At 39.8% G+C, this 23,235-nt stretch overlaps 1 protein-coding gene across 3 annotated transcripts in view; it reads left to right on the top strand.

Annotated features, from left to right (window-relative positions):
• Window positions 1-23,235, top strand: part of ANKFY1 (ankyrin repeat and FYVE domain containing 1) — a 75,996-nt gene that overhangs the window by 25,014 nt on the left and 27,747 nt on the right. For all 3 annotated transcript variants that reach the window (XM_082443807.1, XM_082443806.1, XM_082443808.1), the window contains exons 4-10: window positions 6,717-6,852; window positions 11,043-11,166; window positions 12,291-12,440; window positions 13,737-13,902; window positions 18,272-18,476; window positions 19,759-19,827; window positions 20,051-20,250. In XM_082443807.1, coding sequence (XP_082299933.1) covers window positions 6,717-6,852; window positions 11,043-11,166; window positions 12,291-12,440; window positions 13,737-13,902; window positions 18,272-18,476; window positions 19,759-19,827; window positions 20,051-20,250 — 1,050 coding nt within the window. The remainder of the gene's footprint in view (window positions 1-6,716; window positions 6,853-11,042; window positions 11,167-12,290; window positions 12,441-13,736; window positions 13,903-18,271; window positions 18,477-19,758; window positions 19,828-20,050; window positions 20,251-23,235) is intronic.

Below are 23,235 nucleotides of genomic sequence, written 5' to 3'. Positions count from 1 at the left end.
GACATGATAATGAAATGCAGTGTGGTACCTCAATTGGATTCTGGCCCATAAAAAGGACATTACTGGGATAATTGGCAAAGTTTGTAATTAGTTAATAGTATTGTATCGGTCCTAATCACCTGGTTTTAATAATTGTGCTATGGTTATGTAAGATGCTAATATTAGGGGAAGATGGGTAGATGGTATACGGGAACTCTACCACTGTTCTGTTAAGTCTGAAATTGTTTCAAAATATAAAGGTAAAAAGTATAAATTTGCTTTTTATTTATTGGTTATTTTAAGTATAAAGATGTTTATAAAGTTACTGACTGATCAACTGGGAAGAGAAAGAATATAACTGTTAGCTCAACACAGTACAACAAATCTTGATGCACGATATTTACTTCTTTATGAAGTAAAGCAGTTTGCTTCAGGCTAAATGGTTTGTTTATAGCCTCTCTATAGCACTTCAGTAATAGCAGCTGACACTGAGCAGTTCCAATGCCGTAGAATGGCTGTTTTGAAGCTAGAATTTCTTGCATGCTTCCTCCAGCGAAGATCTTTTGGTTCCCTGGCATGAGAGTCTATGGTTGAGTCATTCCGCTTTCCTGGAATGTGTCCTGCGTCCTGTCAAGCCATTCCAAAAACAGAAAGCATCCTCCTTCCCTCCTTTTCAGTCTAGTTAGGAAAACTGTGCACCAAAGCACAGACCTGGGAGGTTGCACTGTGCAGTGGAAGGAGCATAGGGTCCCAGACTCTGTGCTCAGGCACACTAAGGTGCTCCAGCAAACGCACAGGGACAATGGTATCTGTTAGATACCATGTGAGCTACTAGTTCTAGGTTGTTCAGTTTCAGTATTTTGAAGATATCCATGGTTGTTTAAAATATGTCCATAAATTATTTGTTATTCCTCCCTTCAAAGGAGGATCCTGATTCCCCTCCTCTTAAGTATAGGCTGATTGAGCTTGTAAATGATAACATATTACTGCAGAGATAGGTTCTTAGAAGGCATTGTGACTTCTTCCTTGCTCTGTCTTTTGGATTGCTCACTTTGGAAGAAGTTCGCTGTGTCATGAGGACACTCAAACAGCCTTGTGGGCTCCTGCTAACAGCTGAGACTCCCTCCCAGAGATTCTCTTAGAGCTTCAAATAATCTGTGTTATCTGTGGTCATGTCCCCTTACTCAACCCTAACATGGCTTTTGTGTTTTTCTCTCTAATCTCTGTTTATGCTAAATTTGTCTGTGTGTTGGTTTAAAATAGTCTGTTTTAATAATAATCATAGGAAATTTTTGTATAGCAGTTAACATGAGGTGGTAGTTTACAGGTATTATCTCATTTATCTTTAGAATAACATTTTGAGGTAAGTACTATTGTTTATTCCCTCTTATAGATGAGGAATATATGGTCATCTACATATTGAGCAATATATGCTTCCATCTATTGGCTAGTGTAAATAATGTTGCAGTGAATATTTGTGTACAAATCTCTCTTCAGGAGCCTGCTTTCAGTTCTCTTGGGTACATACCCAGAAGTGGAATTGCTGGCTCATATAGTATTTTTATTTTAAATTTTCGAGGAACTGTTTTCTATACGGTCTGCACCATTTTACATTTCCCCCAACAGTGCACAAGGGTTCCAGTTTCTCCACATCCTCACCAGTACTTGTTGTTTACTGTGTTTTGTTTTGTTTTGATAGAGGCTATTCTGCCGGCTGTGAAGTGGTAAAGACTTGTTCGTTATGTTTAGTTTGCAGTAGTTTGCTGATGATGTATCTAGATATGATTTTCTTCTTGTTTAGGGTACTCTGATCTTGAATCTAAAAATTTAGGTCTGTCACCAAATTAGGAAAGGACCATCATTTCTTCAATATTTTTCTTCCTTGATCTCTTCTCTCTTTCTGAGACTCCAATGACATATACTAGACCCTTTGTTACTATCCAACAGGTCTCTTTGAGGCTCTCTCTTTTTTTTTCCTCCCAACCTTTTTTTTTTTCTGTTCTTCAGATAGGATAAATTCTACTGATCTATCTTCAAGTTTACTGACTTTTTGCACTGCTGTTTTCATTCTGCTCTTGAGCCCACTGAGTATGTTTTTATTATACATATCATATTTTTCATTTCTATAATTTCTATTTGTTTCTTATAGTTTATATGCTGAAAATTTTTCTTTTAGTTTCAAGTGTGTTTTCCTTTACCTTCTGGAGCCCAGTTATACTAGATGTTTTCAAGTCTTTCATAAGTTCAATATCTGGGTCATCTTGACGTTAGCATCTGTTGGTTGTCTTTTCCCTTGAAAAATGGTCATATTTTCCAGATGTTTTTCTTTATCAAATGATTTTGAATTGTATCCTGGACATTGCCAGTATGTTGTGTAGACTTTGGTCCTGTGTCATCCTCTGGAAAATGCTAATTCTCCTTAGGTGGAAACTGCAGGTTCGGTTTCACCTTCTGTGGGTGGTGGTTCAAATATCACTTCAGTTCTTAAAGCTGGGCTAGGAGTGTTCCATGCATCAGTGGCTTAGAGGCCTATAGCCTGAGGCCTATGTGGCTTCATACACAGAATTAGGAGATCTCCTTCTCTGGTTCTCTTCACTCTGGGATTCTCCCCTGACCCTTCAGCGCCCTTGGGGCTCCTTTTCCTGGTTCATCTGACCAGAAAGGTGGAGTTTTAGGCGTCCTCGTGGTCACTATTGCAGTGTTCCTCCTGGACAGGTCTACCCTCGGGACAAAGCCATAAAGGGAAAAAAAACAATGGAGAAGCTCGTCCAGTGCAATTGCTTCTTCAAGGTTTGCCTCCCCCTACAATTCAGATGCTTTTGTTTACTTTCAGAATCCTCTGGTAGGTGTTTTTGGTACACTGTCTACAGTTTTTAGCTATAATCAGTTAAAATAGCATGGGTTGTCACACTGCCGTAACAGAACTAGACCCTCTATCCTTTTATTCCTTTTTGACGCTGGGATTATTTAGAAGTACGGTATGAGGTTTATTTTTATTTCCAAGAAGTTATATTTAAGGGTACATCCTTAAACTGACTAAAGAGGATGTTTATACTGATAAAAGATGCAGTCTATGGGAATTCCCTGGTGGTCCACTGGTTAGGACTCGGCGCTTTCACTGCTAGGGCCCGGGTTCAATCCCTGCTTGGGGAACTAAGATCCTTCAAGTCCTGCAGTGTGGCAAAAATAAAAAAGATACAGTCTATCATGATTTTTAAATTTTATGAGCTAAAAACTTTTTGTAAAGTGGATGAAGAAAAAAATAGTTGGAAACTCAAAGACAAACCAGAGTCATAGTAGGAGATTCAAAACACCTTTCTCAGATTTGACAGATTGAATAGAGGATTTAAGTAACAAAATTAATTTCCTCAGTTTGCTTCATTTAATGGTTAATTGCGTACAGATAAGTTTATTCCCATTCTCTCCAAATGTCTTATAAAACATTTATTTAAAATCAGACCGAAAAAAAAAAAAAAAACCAACTGGGTCACATAGAAAATTTCAAGTTCTCCAAAAGAAAATGTCAAGTTTTCCAAAGCGTGACTGTATGCATCGTGGACTACAGTGAAGTCGGAAGGTTGGGTGTTACCTTCTTTTCATCCTTGCAGTCACAGATTTGTACCAGCTTCTGCGCTGGGCCTGATGAGGGGGTGACGGCTTCTAGCAGCAGATATACCAGGCAAGTCATGGATGCCAACTGGTTTCACTTCTCAGAGTCTAATCTTTTTAAAGGTAATTTCTGGTTTATGGGGTCATCTGACTTTTATAGCCACTTGCTTACGTAGATTGGAAGCAGATAGACTGAATCACTTGCCTAAAAGTACACAGTTGCAAGCACATACCCTTCTTCTGGTTCATTGTTCTCTGCCCACCTTATACCACGGGCTGCTTAGTCTGAGTCTCAAAATGGATCTAAGTTTATTTTGGAGATTAAGGGAAGAGTCAAGGCAGGAGTGAGAAAGTTTGGCAATCACTTGGATCTTATTTTATTTGAAATTTTGAGGGCCTCTAGGACGTCCCTGCTAATGTGGTTTTTAAGAAAACTAGATTTTGGTTTATCAACCGTACAGGTCTAATTTGTTTGTTTGGACAGTTGGGGTAAGGGTTGTTAAAGGAAACCAGCCAAATTTTAAAACAAAATTAATTAAAGAAACTACCACAGAGAAGATATTTGAGGGTTGTGGCGTTGGGGATGGTCTCATCATTAGGAATAAGCTATCTTTCCAAGATAAGGCTGTATGAGCCGAGTAGTGGTATACGGGCAGACCTCGGAGATATTGCAGGTTCAGTCCCAGACCACTGCCATAAAGAGCAAAAATTGTAACAAAGTGAGTCACATGAATTTTTTGTTTTCCCAGTGCATGTAAATGTTATGTTTACACATAGCCTATTAAGTGTGCATTGCCATTATGTCTAAAAAAACAATGTACATACCTTAGTTTAAAAATACCTTATGGCTAAAAATTTCTAACCATCATCTGATAACACAGGGTTACCATAAACCTTCAATATGTGAAAAAACACTATCTGCGAAGTGTGATAAAGTGAAGTGTGATAAAGTGAAGTGTAATAAAATGAGGTCTGCCTGTACACAGTTTTGGCATTTTTGGTGACTCTGGACAAACTGCATGGCCTACTTATTTTTTCTTTTCATTAAGAGACTACTGAGGCATTAAACCCAGTTTACAAAGCTAGCTTAGAATTTCACTGTTTCAAGATCTACTTTGTATACCTTAGACAGCTTAGTTGAAGTACTTCTTCAAGTAAATTGTTTAAATAAATCTAATTAGATTTTCATCTGATTTTAAAATGTTTTTCTCTCTCTTAAGACATTTAAAAAAGTATTATTACTACATCAGCAGGTAAGAGAGAAAAGAAAAAAAAAATAGACCTTAACCTAATCACTGTTAGCATTTCGGTGCATTATTTTTCACTGCTTTTTTTCCCCTGCCAATTACACCTTTTTTTTTCTCCTTTTACTATCTGGCTACTTAAGGGGGATGATGGTGAATTAATGTGGTTGCAAGTTAATCAGGGGCCTTCAGTTTCACTCACTTGACATTACTCCCTTCAACCCTCTCCTCCCCGCTAGAGTTGGAAGAGAAGGGGTTAATAAGAGCCATTGAGTTGTTGCCTAATTACTAAGTTAATGGGATGTTCCTGTCCCACGTTCCACCTTTCCTAGGTAATCAAGAATTGAGTATCATTTCTTAAACCTTAGCAAGCGTCAAAGTCACATGAAGGACTTGTTAAAACACAAGTGCTGGGCCCCACTCTTATAGTTTCTGACTCAATAGATCAGGGTGGGCCTGAGAATAAGACTTTCTAACACGTTCCCAGATGATGCTGATTATGTTAGCCCAGGACCACAGTTGAGAACTATTGGTGTGTAGACCATGATTTTTTGGTGATCCTCTGACCATCACTGACCTTTTTCTGATTAGCCAAGAGTTGATTTTAGTTGAAATCATAATTTAGATATTTTACATTATGATTTTCATCTCAAGCATTTCCCCGAGTTACTGTAAAGCATTTTAACTTAAAAAAACTACACACACACACACACACACACAAAAAAAACTACACAAGTAATGCATGTTCATTAAATAAAAATCAGGGAGAAAAGAAGCTAAAAGAAAAATTAGTTACAAATTCCTCCAGGTCGATACTTTTAGTGTATATCTTTCCAGTCTCTCAATAGATAGACAGACAGATGGACAATCTCCCTGTGGTCATACCACCCAGAATGTCTTCGATTTTGTCTGATCTTGGAAGCTAAGTAGGGTCGGACTTGGTTAGTACTTGGATGGAAGACAGACACAAAACTATGTGTGTGTGTGTGTGTGTGTATGTATGTGTATACACACACATATATACACAGACAAATATATCTAACAAAAAGTGAAATCATTTAATACATGTATTTTTAGTTATGTAGTTTTTTTACTTGCTATGTAGTGAATATCTTTTTATGTTGAATATAGATCTAAATAATTTTAATTGATGCAACATTTTCCAGTTTATACTCTAATTTATTTAATTAGTTCTCTTAAGAGTTTTGTTCCAATTTTTCATTATTAAAAATAATACTGCATTGACTATCTTATGTTTCTCTGTATTTGCTTAGTTATTTTCTTAGGATAATAATCTATATGTATGATTGCTGTGGCAAAGGTTATGCACTTCCCTGGCAGTCCAGTGGTTAAGACTCTGCGCTTCCACTGCAGCACAGCCAAAGGAAAAAAAAAAAGGTTATGCACTTTTAAGAATCTTTGCTAGTGTGAGAAACAAAAAAAGTATTCTAGTTTAAGTTTATATTTAGTTATCAGTAAGGTTTATTGGCCATTTTATTTATCTTTGTGAATTACCTATTTATATCCATTGCTGGTATTTCCATTGCGTGTCCATCTTCTCATTTTTATTTGTAAGATCTTTTTATTAGAATGTAAACTCTTTGCCATATGTTTAAAATAGTTTCCCCCAGTTTATTTGACTTGTATCTTTAATAGGTTCATCTCTCCCACCTACTGCCCCGTGCAGAACTTTTAACACTTTTCTGGAGTCAGATGGTACCCAGAATGCTTAATTACCATTTTTAATGGCTGTGTGATACTTCTTTGAGCGGGGTCTACCAGAATTTAGTTTACTATCCTCAACTTTTAGGGGTCCTCAGGAAGGCCTGAGTATGTCATCTGTGCTTTGTTTTCAAAGTTTTTCTACTTTCTTTCTTTAACCAGATGCTAACCCTGAGGTGACCATGACAATGCTTCGCTGGATCTATACGGATGAGTTGGAGTTCAGAGAAGATGATGTGTTCCTGACCGAGCTGATGAAACTAGCTAATCGGTTTCAGCTACAGCTCCTTAGGGAGAGGCAAGTCACAGCAGATATATTCAAGCACCTCAGATGGTGGTGGCTGAGCTTTAATTATGCCAAGCTCTGGGAAAACAGCTGCTTCTGCTAATGTAAATAACTTTTGCAAGGTGTTCTTTTAAACGCAATAGTGGGGAGAGAATTTTATCTCCCTTGCTTTGTGTTATCTTGTAAGCTAAATTTTGCCAAAGCTTTTAGGTATTCTCTTTTCTTTCACTGGTTTATTACCTGAGATTACATAGCTATGTGAACTGATGAACTGAATGTGAAATAATATAATCCAATGTCCAACGCCTCAACTTTCCCTCCTGTACCATTTCCTTTGACATTTTGTTCTACTTTCTGATATATCTACTTAGAAGGAGTTCTTGGTCGTATTCTCTTGTTAGAAACACATTAATGACTAAATTAGTACATGAGAATCTGCTTCAGTAAGTTTCATAGTGTTTCTGAGGTCTCACTTCATTTGTTAACTGCTTTTTAGGTTCCAAGGAGATAGCCTCCTATGTTTTTTATATTGCATTTTCTCTGTTGCCCTCCCGAGTTGGCCTTTATAACAACAGAAAACAAAACGTTCACCAGACGATATCAAGCAAAATGCCCTTGAGTTTTTGTTGGAGATGTGGCCCTTGGTAGTCAGCTTGGTAGATGGAGCGTCTTTTTATGTCACTTAGTAATCTTTCGTATTCTGCGTGCGTGAAGGAATGGCTTTTTTCCTGGGTGGGTGGAGAGGTAGTTTCAGCTATCAAGAGGCATTCCACTTGTTGTGTTGCCCTCAGTGAGTCAAGAGAGACCTTGCTACTAGAGCTGCTTGTTCTGTTTTCATTATGAGGCTGATGTTTCCCCTGAGATGGCCCACTGTGCCCCACATGAGTCAAGTACACAGGTTACTCCTGACTATCTGTGATTGATGTGGGCTTGAGTGCATTTTAATACCTAAATACAATAAGTAAAAAAAAACCAAACAAGCAGGTCTACGGTTTGTAGGTACATATAGTATTAGGTTAGCAAAGATAACTTTACTGTCAGGGCCTTTCTTTGGGTGAGTTTTTGAATCATCTGAGAGTGAAATGAGCATGATTTTAATTAGATTGAGTGTGATTTATATCTACTTTTTCCCCCCCAGATTTCCTGAGCTTTCTCCCATTGACCTTGTCAAACTTGCTTGTAAATTAAATTGCTTTGATAAAAGTGCCCTGCAGTTTGGAGTAGTTTAGATAATTGTAATCTGTGTAATGGATTCTTTAATTAGAATGTTTGTTGTTTATTGACTGATTAGGCTTCATAACTGTCAACATTACCAGATGCTCAATGTTGTATTGTTGGATGTGGGCATTAAGTTTATCTGTCATGGCTTTGTTAAGGGCTGGGATGGAAGAGACCCAGTAGCGGGTTCGATTGTTGGCTTTTGAAAGGTCACAGAGCGCCCACTGCTGCCTGCAGGAGAAATTACACATTTGAAATAGTAAGTGAAAGGGCCCCAACACAAATGTGTGCAGTTAAATGTGAAGCCCGTGTTGCTCATTTTTGTAATGTAGGGATCTTGGTGGTTTGGGAATGCTATCACCAGTTTGATGAAAAGGAAGTTTTGGGCATAAGCACTATCAGGAAAATACTCTTAAAAAAGGAGAGAATTAATAGTGTATGCTAACAACTGACAGTTTATATAATTTTTCCTGATTATTAACTACATGTTCAGTGTATGGTATTTAGAAAGTATAGAATGATATAAAAAAAAAAGGAAATCGTCTGTAATTCAACCACTGTTAACTTTTTGTTGTTCATTCTTTCAGTAATTTTTCTGCCTTATATTCACACACGGGATTGATAAAAAACTAGACAGGAGTTTGTGGGACGCTTGAGTATATGCTTGACATTGTACTTTAAAAATTAGGTTTATCGTTTTTGTGCATCTGTGTTCTTTTTGTACTCCAAAATTAAAAACGTGTATTAACAGCAACAAAATCCCTTTAGAGGAAAGTTAGTCTGCGTTGCTACTTTTCAAAGAGAAGATACGAACTGAGAATCTGAGTTTTTAGATATAATTACATGTTCTTCAGTTGTGTAAATCATGTCAGTTACTATTTATAGGCTATCCAAATAGTGAATGGCACTCTGGGGATCCTAGAATTTAGTGAAAATGAAGTGTCTGCCAGTTGTAACAAAACATCTGTCTTCATGAAACATAGTTGAGTATCTTGATGCAGTGTATTTTGGCAGTAGTAAGGAGGGGAATGGAATTTTCAGACTCTCAGCATTTGTCTGTAAAAATGCTTTGTAAAGTCAGTACTCCCTGAGATCACACCATGTTTTAGGATATTAGGATATTTGTCATTGTAAAAGTGGTAAAAGTTTCACATACCTGAAAAGAGGACTTTTCTCCTGGAATGCTCTGATTTCATAGCCTGGGTCAGAATGACTTCAGACACTGCTGTCAGTCTGCTAATAGTTTGGGGAAACTAGTGGTACAGACAGCAGAGGCTCAGAAATAGTACATTGTTATTCATTATTATAGTAACTTATTTAGATATTGTGACAATTTGATTTAAAAGTGCCCTGGGGGAGATGCTTCTTCACACCAAGCTGTGTAGCTTAAAAACAAAGCACTTAAGCACAGGTCTTGGAATAAAATGGGTGCCTGCATTTACTGCCAGATGGAGAAATGACTCCACGATTATTCTTGCTCCTAGCCTAAGGTCTCATTTGTGAGGTTTAGAAAGTTTGTTCCCCCTTCTTCCCAGGTCTTTCTCATGACTTTCCTGCTTTCCTCCCCCATCTCCCACTCTCCACTTGGTATCCAAACCTCACCTGTTAGAATTGGGAGTTATCCGCTCGCCAATCAGTTATTCTTATTTATAGTAGTACTGAAACCCATTCGTATTAGTTATTAAATTATGCAGCTTCCTTGAGAAGGACCTCAGCTTGCAAGCAAGCATACCTCCTATGTACCTCAGACTGTGCAAGGCTTACATAGTTTTCCTTTATCTTGGAAAACACACAGAGATCCCCTGAACCTCTGAGATAGAGTAATGTCTCACAGGGGAGGAGGTGGGGTCACAGGGAGCTCGTGTAGTTTGGCCCCTCAAATTCCGTGGGCCTCAACTCAGGTCTTTCTTACCTCACGGTTCACTTTGCGTTCAGCACTGTGTGCTGCCCTTGTGATCAGAACATGGTTTTTGTGCGAGCTGGGGACAGAAGCAGCGGTGGGGTGTCGGGGAATACCTGACGCCACTTTAGGCCTCTCGACTGCCCTTGGAGGTGAACCTGATTTGTAGGGAGATGTTCAGGCAAAGGAGATGAGAGGGCCGTGTCACCTGCCTCCTTCCCCCGGGCCCTGTGCTGTGGAGGCCCACCAAGGTTTCCAGGAATTCTGGGGCAGTGGAAGTGTGGGCCTTCCCAGTGCTACATCTTCTAGGCTAGGACATGCGTGTGCCTGCTTTGTGCTACCAGAGGCCTGCGTGCAGCCCTCTCTTCCCTGACCTAGTTGGGGCTCTCTTAGTGATTGTGAGAGTCTTGTTATTGTTGCTGTTGTCGTTGTCATGTTGTTACCAGGCTCTATGGGACATCCGTTGTAGCCAGTTCTTCTCTGTCTCGTATACTATAGTTTGACTCTTAACTCAGTTGTTTCTATACATGATAGGTTTTTTAAAGTGGGCTTTCTAAAATCAGCTTTATTGAGTTACAATTCACATACCATATAGATCACCGTTTGGGGAAGACCTTTAAGGAGGTGTTCATTTACTGAGGCATAGAGCCTCATATTTGAAGTGATTTCTAAGCCACACTGGTTGCATGATAGAGTTGTGCTAGTGGGAACTGCAAACATGTCCCCTACAGTTAAATACCAAAGGACTGAATTTGATGCATTGCGTGTTTGATATTACAGTTGCCTGTGTGGTATGATTACCGAGTTTCACGTGATTACTTTCAAGGCAGTTGGGGGGTTATGCTTAACATATTTATTTACAGATTATTTTGGTTCTGACCAGAATGAGCAATATAATAATGAACTTCTAGTACTTATAAAATATAGTAACTCAGCTGCAATTCATTCGTAGCTGCTTTGCTTAAACCTTACACTTTAGTGCTATTGGACATGGCCAGGCAGTACCCAGATTATTGCTTTGGTTTGTTTGTTTGTGAATAAATTGGTCCTAATAATACTGTTGATCATTAAAATTGTCTCATAGATGTGAGAAGGGTGTGATGTCCCTGGTGAACGTCAGGAACTGTATCCGCTTCTATCAGACTGCGGAGGAACTGAATGCCAGCACGCTGATGAACTACTGTGCAGAAATTATTGCAAGTCATTGGGTGAGTGTGAGACTGAGAGGTGTGGAAAAGCACCTTCACTGGAAGTCAGAAGACTGGGGCTTGGGACCTGGTTCCACAGAAAGATACCTCTCTGGCCCCTCATTTCCTTTTATAACAAAATTGAAGGCTAAGTAGTCGCATTAGATGATCTGTGAGATTCTTTTGGGCTCTAAAAGTCTCATAGTTCTGATTTCGGAGTATAGGAGCAGAAGATAGCTCAGGTCAAGAAGCAGGCTTGGAGCGGAGGGACGCAGGCCCCCTTTACCCTCCATCTGCAGGAGTGGCGGCTGAGCCCCGGGAGCGGGTGCTGCTGTAGGGCCAGCAGGCCTGCCGAGCTTGGCAGCACCCCTTCCGGGCTTTCCCTGCCTTCTCGTCGTGTGGAAGGCGTTGTTAAATGCACATATGCCCTTCTTAGGTAGCTTTCATCATAAAGACAGGTTTTGCACTTCTTTGTCTGTTTTGCATTTTTCAGAAAATCATGGCTAGGGCTATGTTTATAACCTAGTTTCTGCAAATTGTTCGGTACTCCACAGCATTATGAGAAAAAGTGTCTTAAAGAACCGGATTTTAAAGAATTGAAACAGGAACGGTAACCTTTCTGCTAAAGCAGGTAGAAACTTAGAGATCTGCAGCAGTAGAGAGCGGTGGTGACTCAGTGGACTGAATTGTTTGTGGAAGTTCTGATTAATTCTGTAGCCGTCACCCTTGTGCGGTTGAGGGGCAGGACTCTTCTCGCGGGCAGGGCTCCTTGTGACTCCGTCCCTGTGGAGTGTCCGCGTTGCCCGTGCTGTGCCGTCTCCCCCAGAGGCAGGGCAGTGCTGTGGTGAGGGGGTCCTCGCTCGGCAGGTGGGCCTCTGGGCTCCAGATCCCGGCTTGGCCGTTCACTCAGTGTGCGAGCTGGGCACATTAATTAGCCTCTTTATGCTTTACTTTCTTCATCTGTGAATGGGGATAATAATAGTACCTACCTCATAGGGTTTTCGTGAGGATTAAGTGAGTTGGGAAATGTTAAGCCCTTTAAAATAGGGCCAGACACATTCCAAGGGCTTCTTAAGAAATGTCAGTTGCCGTTATTGTTGATATGTTGAATCTGTTCTGCTTTTCACTGTCTTTTTAATCCTTAGGATGACTTACGAAAGGAGGACTTCAGCAGCATGAGTGCTCAGTTGTTATACAAAATGATCAAATCCAAGACTGAGTACCCATTGCATAAAGCTATCAAAGTGGAGAGAGAAGACGTGGTCTTCCTTTATCTAATTGAAATGGATTCACAGGTACTATACCTTTTCCCCAAACTATACTTCTCTTGTTCTTCTCTACAACGCTCCTCACTTTCTCTGAGCCATTGCTGGCACAGTCTTTAATGTGCATATTTCTACTAGTAGTTTGTTCGAGGCAGTCTGAGCTTTTCCTCTCATGCTTCTCAGTATTCTTCCAGCCTCTGCCCATTGCCCCCTTCCAAAGACACGTTCACATTTTTAGATAGTTGTTACAGCAGTACTTAACTTCCAGGTACCAAAATCTGCTTTAGTTTTTCTTTTGCTACTGTAAGAAATTGCCACAAACCTAGTGGCTTAAAACAACACAAATTTATTATCTTACAGTTTTGTAGCTTGGAAGTCCAGTACAGGCATCACCCGTCTAGAAGTCAGAGTGTTGTCAGGCTGTGTTCCTTTCCGGAGGCTCTAGGGAAGCCTGCTTGTTTGGGTTGTTGGCAGAATTCAGTTCCTTGTGATTATAGGACCAACATCCCCATTTTCTTCTGGCTGTCAGCTGAGTCAGGGCCATTCTCAGCTTCTAGAGGCCACCACATTTCCTTAGCCCGTGGCCCCCTTCCTCTGTCTTCAAAGCCAATAGTGGCAAATCAAGTCTTTCTCGTGTCACAACTGTCTGACCTACTCTTCTGCTTCCCTCTTTCACTTTTAAGGACTCATGGGATTAGATAGATTGGGCCCTCCTGGATAGTCCAGGGACACTCTTCCCATCTCAGGGTCCTTAACCGTAATCACATCTGCCAAGTGCCTTTCATTGTGTGAGGTGACATAGTCACAGGTTCGGGGGATTAGGACGTGGACATCTTTGGGGGCTGTTCTTCTGCTTGCCGCACCGCCTTAGAAGAAATGTAGCTGCTCTGGGCAGATGGCTGTGTCGTGTGTTTTATCCTGGGTGTCCAGGGTGTGGGGGAGGCATTAAACTGCTAGGAGGAATTAGATAGTTAAGCAAGCCACAGTCTTTTGTGAAAATGTGAGCTGTTTCCCATCAGGCTCTCTGAACCTCTGTCCTGACACTTGTGTTCCTACAGCATTGTCTGCATTTCCCCCTTGTACTGTCTTCCATGGTGTTTGCACCTGCTCTGTGATCCCCGTTAGTCCTGGGCTGCCTGAAAGGCGTGAGCCCTGAGGAGGCCTGAGAGAAGTTTGTGAATTCAGTTGAATTTGGAGAGTAAGCTATAGTAAGTTATAGGACTAAAATTTGACATTTGTGTGAGATGATTTTTAAGAGTCAAGGTGTGAGAGATTCAGTTGTATTCTCTACTGGATGGGTGCTGATTTACAAATTTCTCTGCACAGCTCCCTGGGAAGCTGAATGAGTTGGATCATAACGGAGATCTTGCTTTAGATCTAGCGCTTTCACGACGACTAGAGAGTATCGCCACCACTCTGGTTAGTCACAAAGCTGACGTGGACATGGTGGGCAAGGATGGCTGGAGCTTGTTACATAAAGGCATCCAAAGAGGTAGGAAGAAGCGTATTTTATATTTTTCCGGTGGGCAACTTTACTTTTATCCAGGTAACTTTTGAAGACTCTGACCCTGTTCCACAGATTCTCAAAGGCTTCTTGAGTCTGTACTTGCAGGCTATATGATTTAGAATTTGTGATCAGTGGGTCAGAAGAGAGATGGAAGAGCTGTTGCCTTACGCCTTGTTGGTTAGGCTCTTCAGAATGTCAGCAGGACCCCCAGAAGAAGGCTAGAAAGATGGTACTTATAGAAAAAGTACCTTTTACTTGTAAGCAGTTGATGTGTTATTTGCTTATTCAGTACATCACTTTCTCCAGAAATTGTGCTAGGAAGACTTTACTTGTATCAGTTGCTGTAAGAGAGGGAAAGTATCAAGAACACGAATACTTAAACATATTCTTGGATTCAGAGTTTTCACTTTTACAGAATAGACTTGTCATAGATCATGACAAAGTGATGAAGTTTCATTTTGTTCTTGGGAAGTTATTTGAAATTGTAGCTGTGTTTGAGTACATTGTCATTAGTAGTGGGAAGCTATGTAAGTGATAGAATTACGATCAAAGCATTTTCACCTTATTGAATTAAAGGGAAACAAGTACTAGTCTTTTGTTTTTCCCATGGCCTTAGTAATTCTTAAGCCCCAAGTGGATCCTGCCTGACTCTACTTTGCAGTAGTCATTTTTTGGACAGAGCGAGAAGCTATATAGGGGTAGAGTTCCAGTATGGAATGAAACCTTTCAAATGTCTCAAAGCCTTCGTTTTGTAGAGGGATAGATGACTTGGTTGAAGTACTTGGCTGTGGCCCCTTTTTGCTCACACGTGGACATCAACAGCGGAGTAAGTGTAATGGTTTCCCCATACCTTAATCATGCATGTTCAACCTTCCAGTTGTGCATTATTATACCGTTATTATCTCTGCTACACTTTTACCGTTCACAACTTGCTCCTAGTTGGTGGAATGTAGTTACTTCAAGTAAGGTCCTGTTGCAGCTGTGGCTTTGCCCTTTTTGGGCATAGGTTTTAATATAAATATCCCTCTAGGTCATGTGTTAGAGTGTTAAGCATGCTGGCTGATGGAGAGGAAAATTTTGTTCATCATGGGGAAGGAAATCCTTAGAGTATGTCAGTGTCAAGAGCAGATGCATTTTTCCCAAGCACCACTCCACGCTGTGCAATGCCATTGGATGCTGAGCACTGGGTGTGTGTTCAGTGGGGAAAGTTTCCACCACATCAGGAACTATTCTTTCCCATACTGTTTAGTGTCTGAAATGTTTATTTTGGAAACAAGTAAACTTGTTACTAAAAAAACAATCTCAGAATTATGTCTCTTTCCTCTTAAGGACTTAAATTCTTATGCATGATGAAAAAACATCTTTGATGAGTTATTAAATATTTTGATGATTGCTTAGTTACAAGAATTGCCAAGAATTGGTGGTGCATTTTTGGTGCTTATTTGCAGATGATTTAATCTTCTGCTCTGAATTTATTAGTTGCTTGCAAGCATGTGGCCTGCAGTGTGGGCATGGTAAACTTGATTGTTGAACGTGGCAGTGTGGCCTGGTGCGGAGCATGGAGTATTGGCATTGGAGCCTGGATGTACCAAGATGGGAATCCTGGCTCATCCACTTACTCTGTGGCCTTGGACAAGTCACTTAACCATTCTTGAGTCTCCTTTTCCTCACCTGTAAGGTGGGAATCATTTCTGCTTTACTGGTTGTTGGGAGACTGAGAGACAGGTTAGTAGCACACGTAGCCCAGTGACTACCATGTGGTAGCGTCAGCCTGCAGCTCTTACCTTGCCCCTGTGCTGCAGTGCCACGACCAGCTTCAGTTTCTGTAGGAATTTTTTTCACCTTTCCTTCTTCACCTTGAGCTGTCAGTCTGTTGACCTGCCCAAATGATTAAATTGAGTAATATACCTAAAATTTAACTGTTAACCTTACTTTAAGTTCATTGTAATATGAGTGAAGATCCTTAGTATATGAGGTTTAGGTCTGGTTGTGGACACACATTAGAACCTCTAACCAGAAGAGTCACTAATCATCCTAATAACCAAGTGTACCCATCAGTTTGTTTCGAGAGTGCATCTGTGAATGAGTCCACAGGAGATATACATGTGACCAGAGGGACGCCATCTCCTCTGATTAGCTGGATCTGGGCAAGAAGATGAATCCTTGCTTTTTAAAACAATCTTCTTGTGCTTATTTTCCTTGATGATCAACATCAATCAGTGGGTCTCTTCAGCAGCATGCTCCTATCTAATTGTTTGTAGGAGGTTTGCAGATGATGCCACCAACTGGAGCAGCATGAGATACAGCTTTTGTTAATTAAATAATGAAAGTTACTGCCTGGTCCCTGAATGAAACTTCGGTCAGGGAGCTTTGTTGAAAGAAAAATTGTGTGTGGATTTTTTTTAAACATTAACTACATTGTTAGGAATATTTTTATGTGGACAAGTCATTATACATTTACTTGGCAACTTCAGGGAGTGAAGTGATGAAGTAATTGGAACTGTTAAGCACCAAACAGTTTTTGTTTTAACGGTTTTTGATGGAAGTCGTTCTAAAATGTATTAGAAGTTTTCTTATTGACAGAAACTTTATAAATGGTGTTTTTGGCATTTTCTGTTCCCTCCCTTGGTTCTGCTTTTTTGATGTCAGTTGTCTATTTCCTCTAGGTTGTAGATCCATGGGCTGACTTTCTGTTAATGTAAAACATCATCAATTTTCAGTTGCCAATAATTCCTAAATAACTTCTTGTGTAGGGTGCGTATATTGTATGTATGTATATATGTGTAAGTTAAAAAAAAAAAACTTCGGCGCTTATGAATAAAGTAAATCTAATCTAAAAGCTATGATTCTTTTTAAGAGGGCTTAAGATATAAAAAGTTTTTTTATTATGCCATCCATCTGAATCCAACCATTGATCTGTACCCTTATTTCTGTGTGCACTATTGCCCAGTTTATCTTCTGTGTGTATAGTGTATTACAAGCTTTTCATTGACATATTTTAGCTTTACTATCTGTTTACTACTTAGTTTGGAATATATGCCAAGCTTAAAGATAATGAAACCACATTTCACCTGTCCCCCAGTACGTTATTTATCAGATTTGTCATTTTAAGGCTCTCTGTCCTCATAATTCTAAATTTTCTTTCCACTTCCAGAATGTAAGTGGCTTACTCTAGGATATTTTATTCTATTGCTAATGTATTGTTTTTACATATTCTCTCCTAGACTGAATCTCTGTGGGGTTTGTTCATATTACACATTAGGGCCCTACTGAGAACCCTAGTATGTCTGTGTACATATGGACAGCAAAGGTCTGATCCAGGCTAATTCCTGATATGCATGTTACCTGCTGCTTTCAGAGCTCTACCGACATCTTTCTGTAAAGAAATCTAAGCTTTGGTCCTTTGCACACGATGCTGGTAAAGATTGTATCTTCCCCTACCCCCCAAGAAAAAAATCAGGGACAGAAGAATGAAAAGATTTCAGAAGGGTCTGGTTAGAGAACTCTTAAGTTACCCAAAATCATAATTGATTGGAATTAGAGCCAGTCTGTTAAAGTGGAACCTTATAACTTCAACCAGTCAATCCATTTTCTTCCCAAACATGTCCCTGGTGCCTGTTTTGTATAAGACAGTGGTAGATACAAAAATAAATCAGACATGGACCAATCAGAATATGAGGGGCCTGTGGTGGCCTAGCCACCTCAGTGCCAGAGCTCACACTCTCCAGCAAGATGGTCCCTTGGAAGAAAGAATAGAGCGGATGGGAAATATTGAAAACCAGTTGAATTTGAAATTCCATGTCTACTGAAGACTAGATGAAACTCATATCATTCAGATGAATAATACAGGAATACAGCTAACAGACTTGAGAGCTTTGCCACTCCTGAAATCCTAAGCCCCATTCTCGATATTCAGACAGCAAAAGTATAGTTGAAGAAGATGAAACGATATTGCAAGACATAAAGGAAAACTTCTCATAAGTGCCTGTGTAAGAGCCACTGCACATATAGCAGGTTAGAGGTAAGTATTGCTTAGGTACAGACTGTGGTCAAGAATGAGAGAGGGAGATAAATTGTGTTGTGGAGGAATCTCGGAACCCTTTATGAGAGTTAATGACCTTCGAAGGATAGAAGCCTGGTATACTTAAAATTGTGAAGTGATATTGAAGCGAGGGGTCAGGACAGATGACAACAGGTAATCAGTTGAATTTGAGTATGTAAGTCCGTGATCTCAATGATGAGATCTTCTTTGTCTACAGTTACTGACTGGTACCTTTTTGAGGAAGCATTGGTCAGAAAAGCTTGCCCTGGGTGTTGTCATATGTGACCATTTCTTCTATTGTTTCTTTTCAAGGAGATCTCTTTGCTGCCACTTTCCTCATTAAGAACGGGGCCCTTGTCAATGCTGCTACGTTGGGTGCCCAGGAGACACCGTTGCACCTTGTAGCATCGTACAGTTCAAAAAAACACTCAGCAGATGTGATGTCCGAGATGGCACAGATTGCAGAGGCCCTCCTGCAGGCTGGCGCCAACCCCAACATGCAGGACAGCAAGGGCAGGTAAGTCGGGGAGCAGATCACCTGCTCTGAGCACAGTTCCCGGAGTGTTATTTTACGGTGGCACATAACTGGCAGGTGGGCACCTCATGTTTTTTAGTTCAGCATTATTCGCTCTGAAGTCTATGGAAGTTACAAACATCGATTCGTTTTGCAAATGAGAGAGACGACTAAGGCCAGAGGCACTTGGGGAAACCATTTCCATCCTGGGTGACTGAAGTCCTTGGATCTTGAAGCAGTTTCTGCCATCTCCACAAAACTCCATTTCCACCTTCTTGTAAATACCTCCGCTTTAGACAGCTCTGTCCTCACAGCTTGCCATCTTCTTCCACAGCGTACTGACAGTAGTTGTCGTGTTCCTTTTGCCCCTTCCCAGAAATATTTGGTTGAGGATTCCTTGTGGTTTAGAATCTGAGAACGGGCTGCTTATCTCTGGGACAGCAGTGTGTGAGGCATTGAAGGGAGTTAAGCCACCTGAATCACCAACACTAGGGGGACCCACTTCTTATCATAGCAGCTCAGTATTTTGTACCTTTAAAAAACCCTCTCAAAAAATAACTGTGAGGTCGTCAGAATAGGAAACTAGATTTGTGTGATGGGTAAGGTACTTAAATAAGGCGGATCTCCATGAACTCAGTATAATGTCATAATTACCTTATTTCCCAAAATAATTGCATTCTTTTTTTTCTTCTGGTGATTCCTTAATTTTTTTCCCCCAAGTGTAATAAATTCTGGCATTCTGTACCTCTGAGGTAGATACCAGCCTGGGAGTCCCTGTGCTCTGTGGTGGCCGTCTTCCTCAGGGCACATGAGGGCTAAATAAAAGCAGTGAAGAGTGGTTAATCAATTCCTACCGTTGCCACTCATAGTGTGTTTGAGTATAACAGAGAATTATGGGAAGAAAAAAATTTCTTTTCAGAATTGTGGAGGATAGGTAGGGGAAAGTAGGCATACCTATGGCAGAAACTACTGTTTTATTTGTTTTAAAAACGTGAGTACATATACATTCAATGAGGGTCAGTATTTAATTGAAGAGTATTTTATATCTCTTCCTTTTTTATTGATTCTTGTTCTTTTGGCTACTGAATAAATTGTAACATATAATCAGATCCATTTTCATCCTTTGATACTTGGTCATGGTTTTGGAAGACTGTTTGTCAGGATAGAAAAAGAAACCCTGGCAGAAATGGGGAATTTCTTGTGGATTCTAGTTGCCTCCTGCTGTGAGTGGTCCTGAACTGGGCCCGTCCTGAATTGACACCTCTTCTTCTTCTTCGTCCTGTAGGTCTCCCTTACACTTGTCCATCATGGCCAGGAATGAATACGTGTTCAACCAGTTGCTGCAGTGTAAACAGTACGTAGGGAGACATGGAGAAATGCAAAAGCAGTTGTGAGGGTGGGATTGTGAGTGAAAAATAATTCTCTTAAAATGTCTTTTAGCATTATCCATTTTAGTAAGTAAAAGTAAAATAAAAAATTGTCATTCATAAAGTACAAAGATAAAGAATGAGGCTGTTGACAGTACGGAGTGTCAGAAGACGATTATACTCGCTATTCACATTGCTTCCTCATTCCAGATTAGATTTAGAGCTGAAAGACCGTGAGGGCAGCACAGCTCTGTGGCTTGCCGTGCAGTACATCACTGTGTCTTCCGACCAGTCCGTAAATCCCTTTGAAGACCCCCCTGTGGTAAATGGGACTTCATTTGATGAAAATAGCTTTGCAGCCAGACTCATTCAGCGTGGCAGCAACACCAATGCACCTGATACAATAACAGGTAAAACACAGACCCCTAAGAGCTGATGCTCAAGTCTGGAGACCCCGTGAAATATTGTGTCAGTGTTTTTACCAAAAATTTAAAAACTGAACGGCATGCTATTATGAGAATTATTTTGTACGTAATTTTAACCATAGTAAAAAGCCTGATCTTGTGCTTCCAAAAATCTAGCCAGACTCGATAAGTCCGTTAAGCTGAAACACTTCTATTTATTTAATGCAGTGAATTTCAGTCTTTCTGGACTCAGAACTCTTTTCACCCTCTTAAAAATTATATCCCCCAAAAAAAAAAAAAAAAATTATATCCCAAAGAGCTTTTGTTTAAGTGGATATCTTTGGTATTTACCATATTAGAAATTAAAACTGAGAAATTTTTAAAAGATGTATTAATTAATAATAACAACAAACCATTTTATGTTGACATATAACATTTTTTATGAAGAATAACTTACAGAACAAAATTTAGTTGGAAGAGTGACTGGTTTCTAGTATCTGCATCTGTATTCAATCTTTTGAGGTACGTTGTTTTGGTTAAAGAAAATACCGTCACACAGTGAGGTAGTTGGAAAACGAGGCATATTTTCAGAGCCTTTTCAGATAATTGTGGATATATTTCTTTGATACTACAGCGAGCAGAATTTATCAAGGGATAATTTTTTTAAGGTTAGTTGCAATATGGAATCTGAAACTATATCAATGAACTTTTTGTACTCTGTTATATAAAATCCATGGTCTGTGTGTGCTTTGAATGGATTTCTTCATGTGTGATTTTGTAACATCATGCCTTAGTCATTTGGAAAATCTTGTTTCACTGAGTTATGCAGATCTTCAAAATGTTCATTTATTTTAGAATCACATTTATTAATATCACCACTGATCTCATTGGAAAAGTCTTTCAGTATTGAGAAGCTGTTAAACTTACAGTTGCAGACAAAAGTTTTCCAAAATTCTAATATTTCACCTGCAAGATCAAATTTTATCATTTGGTGGAAATATTGCCAGTTGTTTTTCTTACAGAGACAGGCTTACTTTTTAGGAAATTGTCTGTCAAATAGTCAGGTTTGAATAACCATAGTTTGTTAATCAGTCATTCTTTCAAGTAAAAATGGTGTTGTTAATCAGTCATTCTTTCAAGTAAAAATGGTGTTCCATGAAAAAACTGTTAGTTCAGCTTGCAGTGAAACAATGGCACAAGTGCTTTCCTTTGAGACAACTTGTGTAATTTGCTACACAACAGATGTAACATACTTTATTTACTTTATGCATACTTCTTATTTTGTCACACAGAATTTTAAAGACATGTACTCAATGTTGAGGTTTATTAAAGTTAGTAATTTCTACTGCTTTATCAAGGGCCACCGTCAGTGAAACTGGTTATTTTTTGGACCGAGTGCTTGGCCGTGAGGAGTACAGTGACTACCACTAGTACATTTTGGGGCCCCTTCCTTGATTTGTGTTAAGGCTCCCCAGTTTGATCCACCATTGCTTTTGTGCCATCAGTGCAAATGTCAGCACAGTGGGAAAAAGCAGATAACATCAAGTATTATTATTATGAAAAGAGTTTTGACCTCCTGGACCCCCTGAAAGACTCTGAGGAACCCCTACGAATCCAAAGACCACACTTTGAGAACCACTGTTTTAATGTGAATATGTCCTTGATCTGACTAAATAAAACATGGGGATATTTTAAGGAGCGGGATCCCATATGGTTCAGTATTGAGTGCTAGCAGTGTATAAAGGATGGGTAAGTGCCACTAATGAGGGGAATTGGCCAAAAAAAAAAAAAAAAGATAGATATTAAATATCCCTTCCCCTAAAAGAAGTTAATAATTAACTTTAAATAAAGGTCAAATGAAATCACCCTTTGGGTGACGTAAAAGCTAAAGGCAGCAGTACTACAGGATAGGGAGTACAGGCAGAACTGTGTTTTAGACTAAAGGTCCTCTGGAAGTGAGACACTTACTAAATTGCTTTTTTTTTTTTTAAATTTATTTATTTATTTTTGGCTGAGTTGGGTCTTTGTTGCTATGCGCAGGCTTTCTCTAGTTGCGGCGAGCGGGGGCTACTCTTCCTTGTGGTGCGCAGGCTTCTCATTGCAGTGGCTTCTCTTGTTGCGGAGCACGGGCTCTAGGCGTGCGGCCTTCAGTAGTTGTGGCTCGCGGGCTCTAGAGCACAGGCTCAGTAGTTGTGGCGCACGGGCTTAGCTGCTCTGCGGCATGTGGGATCTTCCCAGACCAGGGCTCGAACCCATGTCCCCTGCCTTGGCAGGCAGATTCTTAACCACTGCGCCACCAGGGAAGCCCTAAATTGCTTTTAATTTATAAATGTATGTTGGTTATTGACCATACTTCTACTGATTTCTGATTTAACTGCATTATAGAAGAGTGTGATATATAAGAGATCGGTTCTTTGGTGTTTCGGACTTGAATGTTAGACTCTTAGAGATACAGTTTTTATGAAAGTCTGACATGTACTTGAAAAGAATTGCATTCTTTAATTGTAGGATGCATGTAGCATTCTCTGTTTACGTCCATTAAATCAAGCTTGTTCATTGTGCTGTTCAGATCTTACTCATTAGCTTACTAACTTTTGGACTCCTTGATCTGTCAGTTTCTGGGAGGTATATTAGAAATGGTCACTGCGATTATGGATTTGTCCATTTTTCTTGCTAGTTCTGTCAATTTTACATCATACACTTTGAGTTTTCATAGACATATCAGTGATGTTTTAGCAGTTGCAAGTTATCTTTGTTCTGTAGCGAGGTATATGATTTAGTTATTGTGTACACTGGCATGACTACAGAAGTGAAAATGGGACTCTTATTAGGAGTCTCTCAATTAGAAAGACTCTCAACTAGGCATGGAATCACTTTCTCTGAGGGAAAAGATAAAAATGGCATGGAAACAAAGCAGTACTTTGTCCCATTGCTTTTCCTTGGTTTTAGTCCTGGTATTTAATTTATTTTGAGTTTTCAAATAGCATAGCT

Source organism: Balaenoptera physalus (assembly GCF_965194825.1).
Source record: "Balaenoptera physalus genome assembly, chromosome: 20".
Lineage (NCBI taxonomy): Eukaryota > Metazoa > Chordata > Mammalia > Artiodactyla > Balaenopteridae > Balaenoptera > Balaenoptera physalus.
This window is presented reverse-complemented; position numbering and strand designations above follow the sequence as displayed.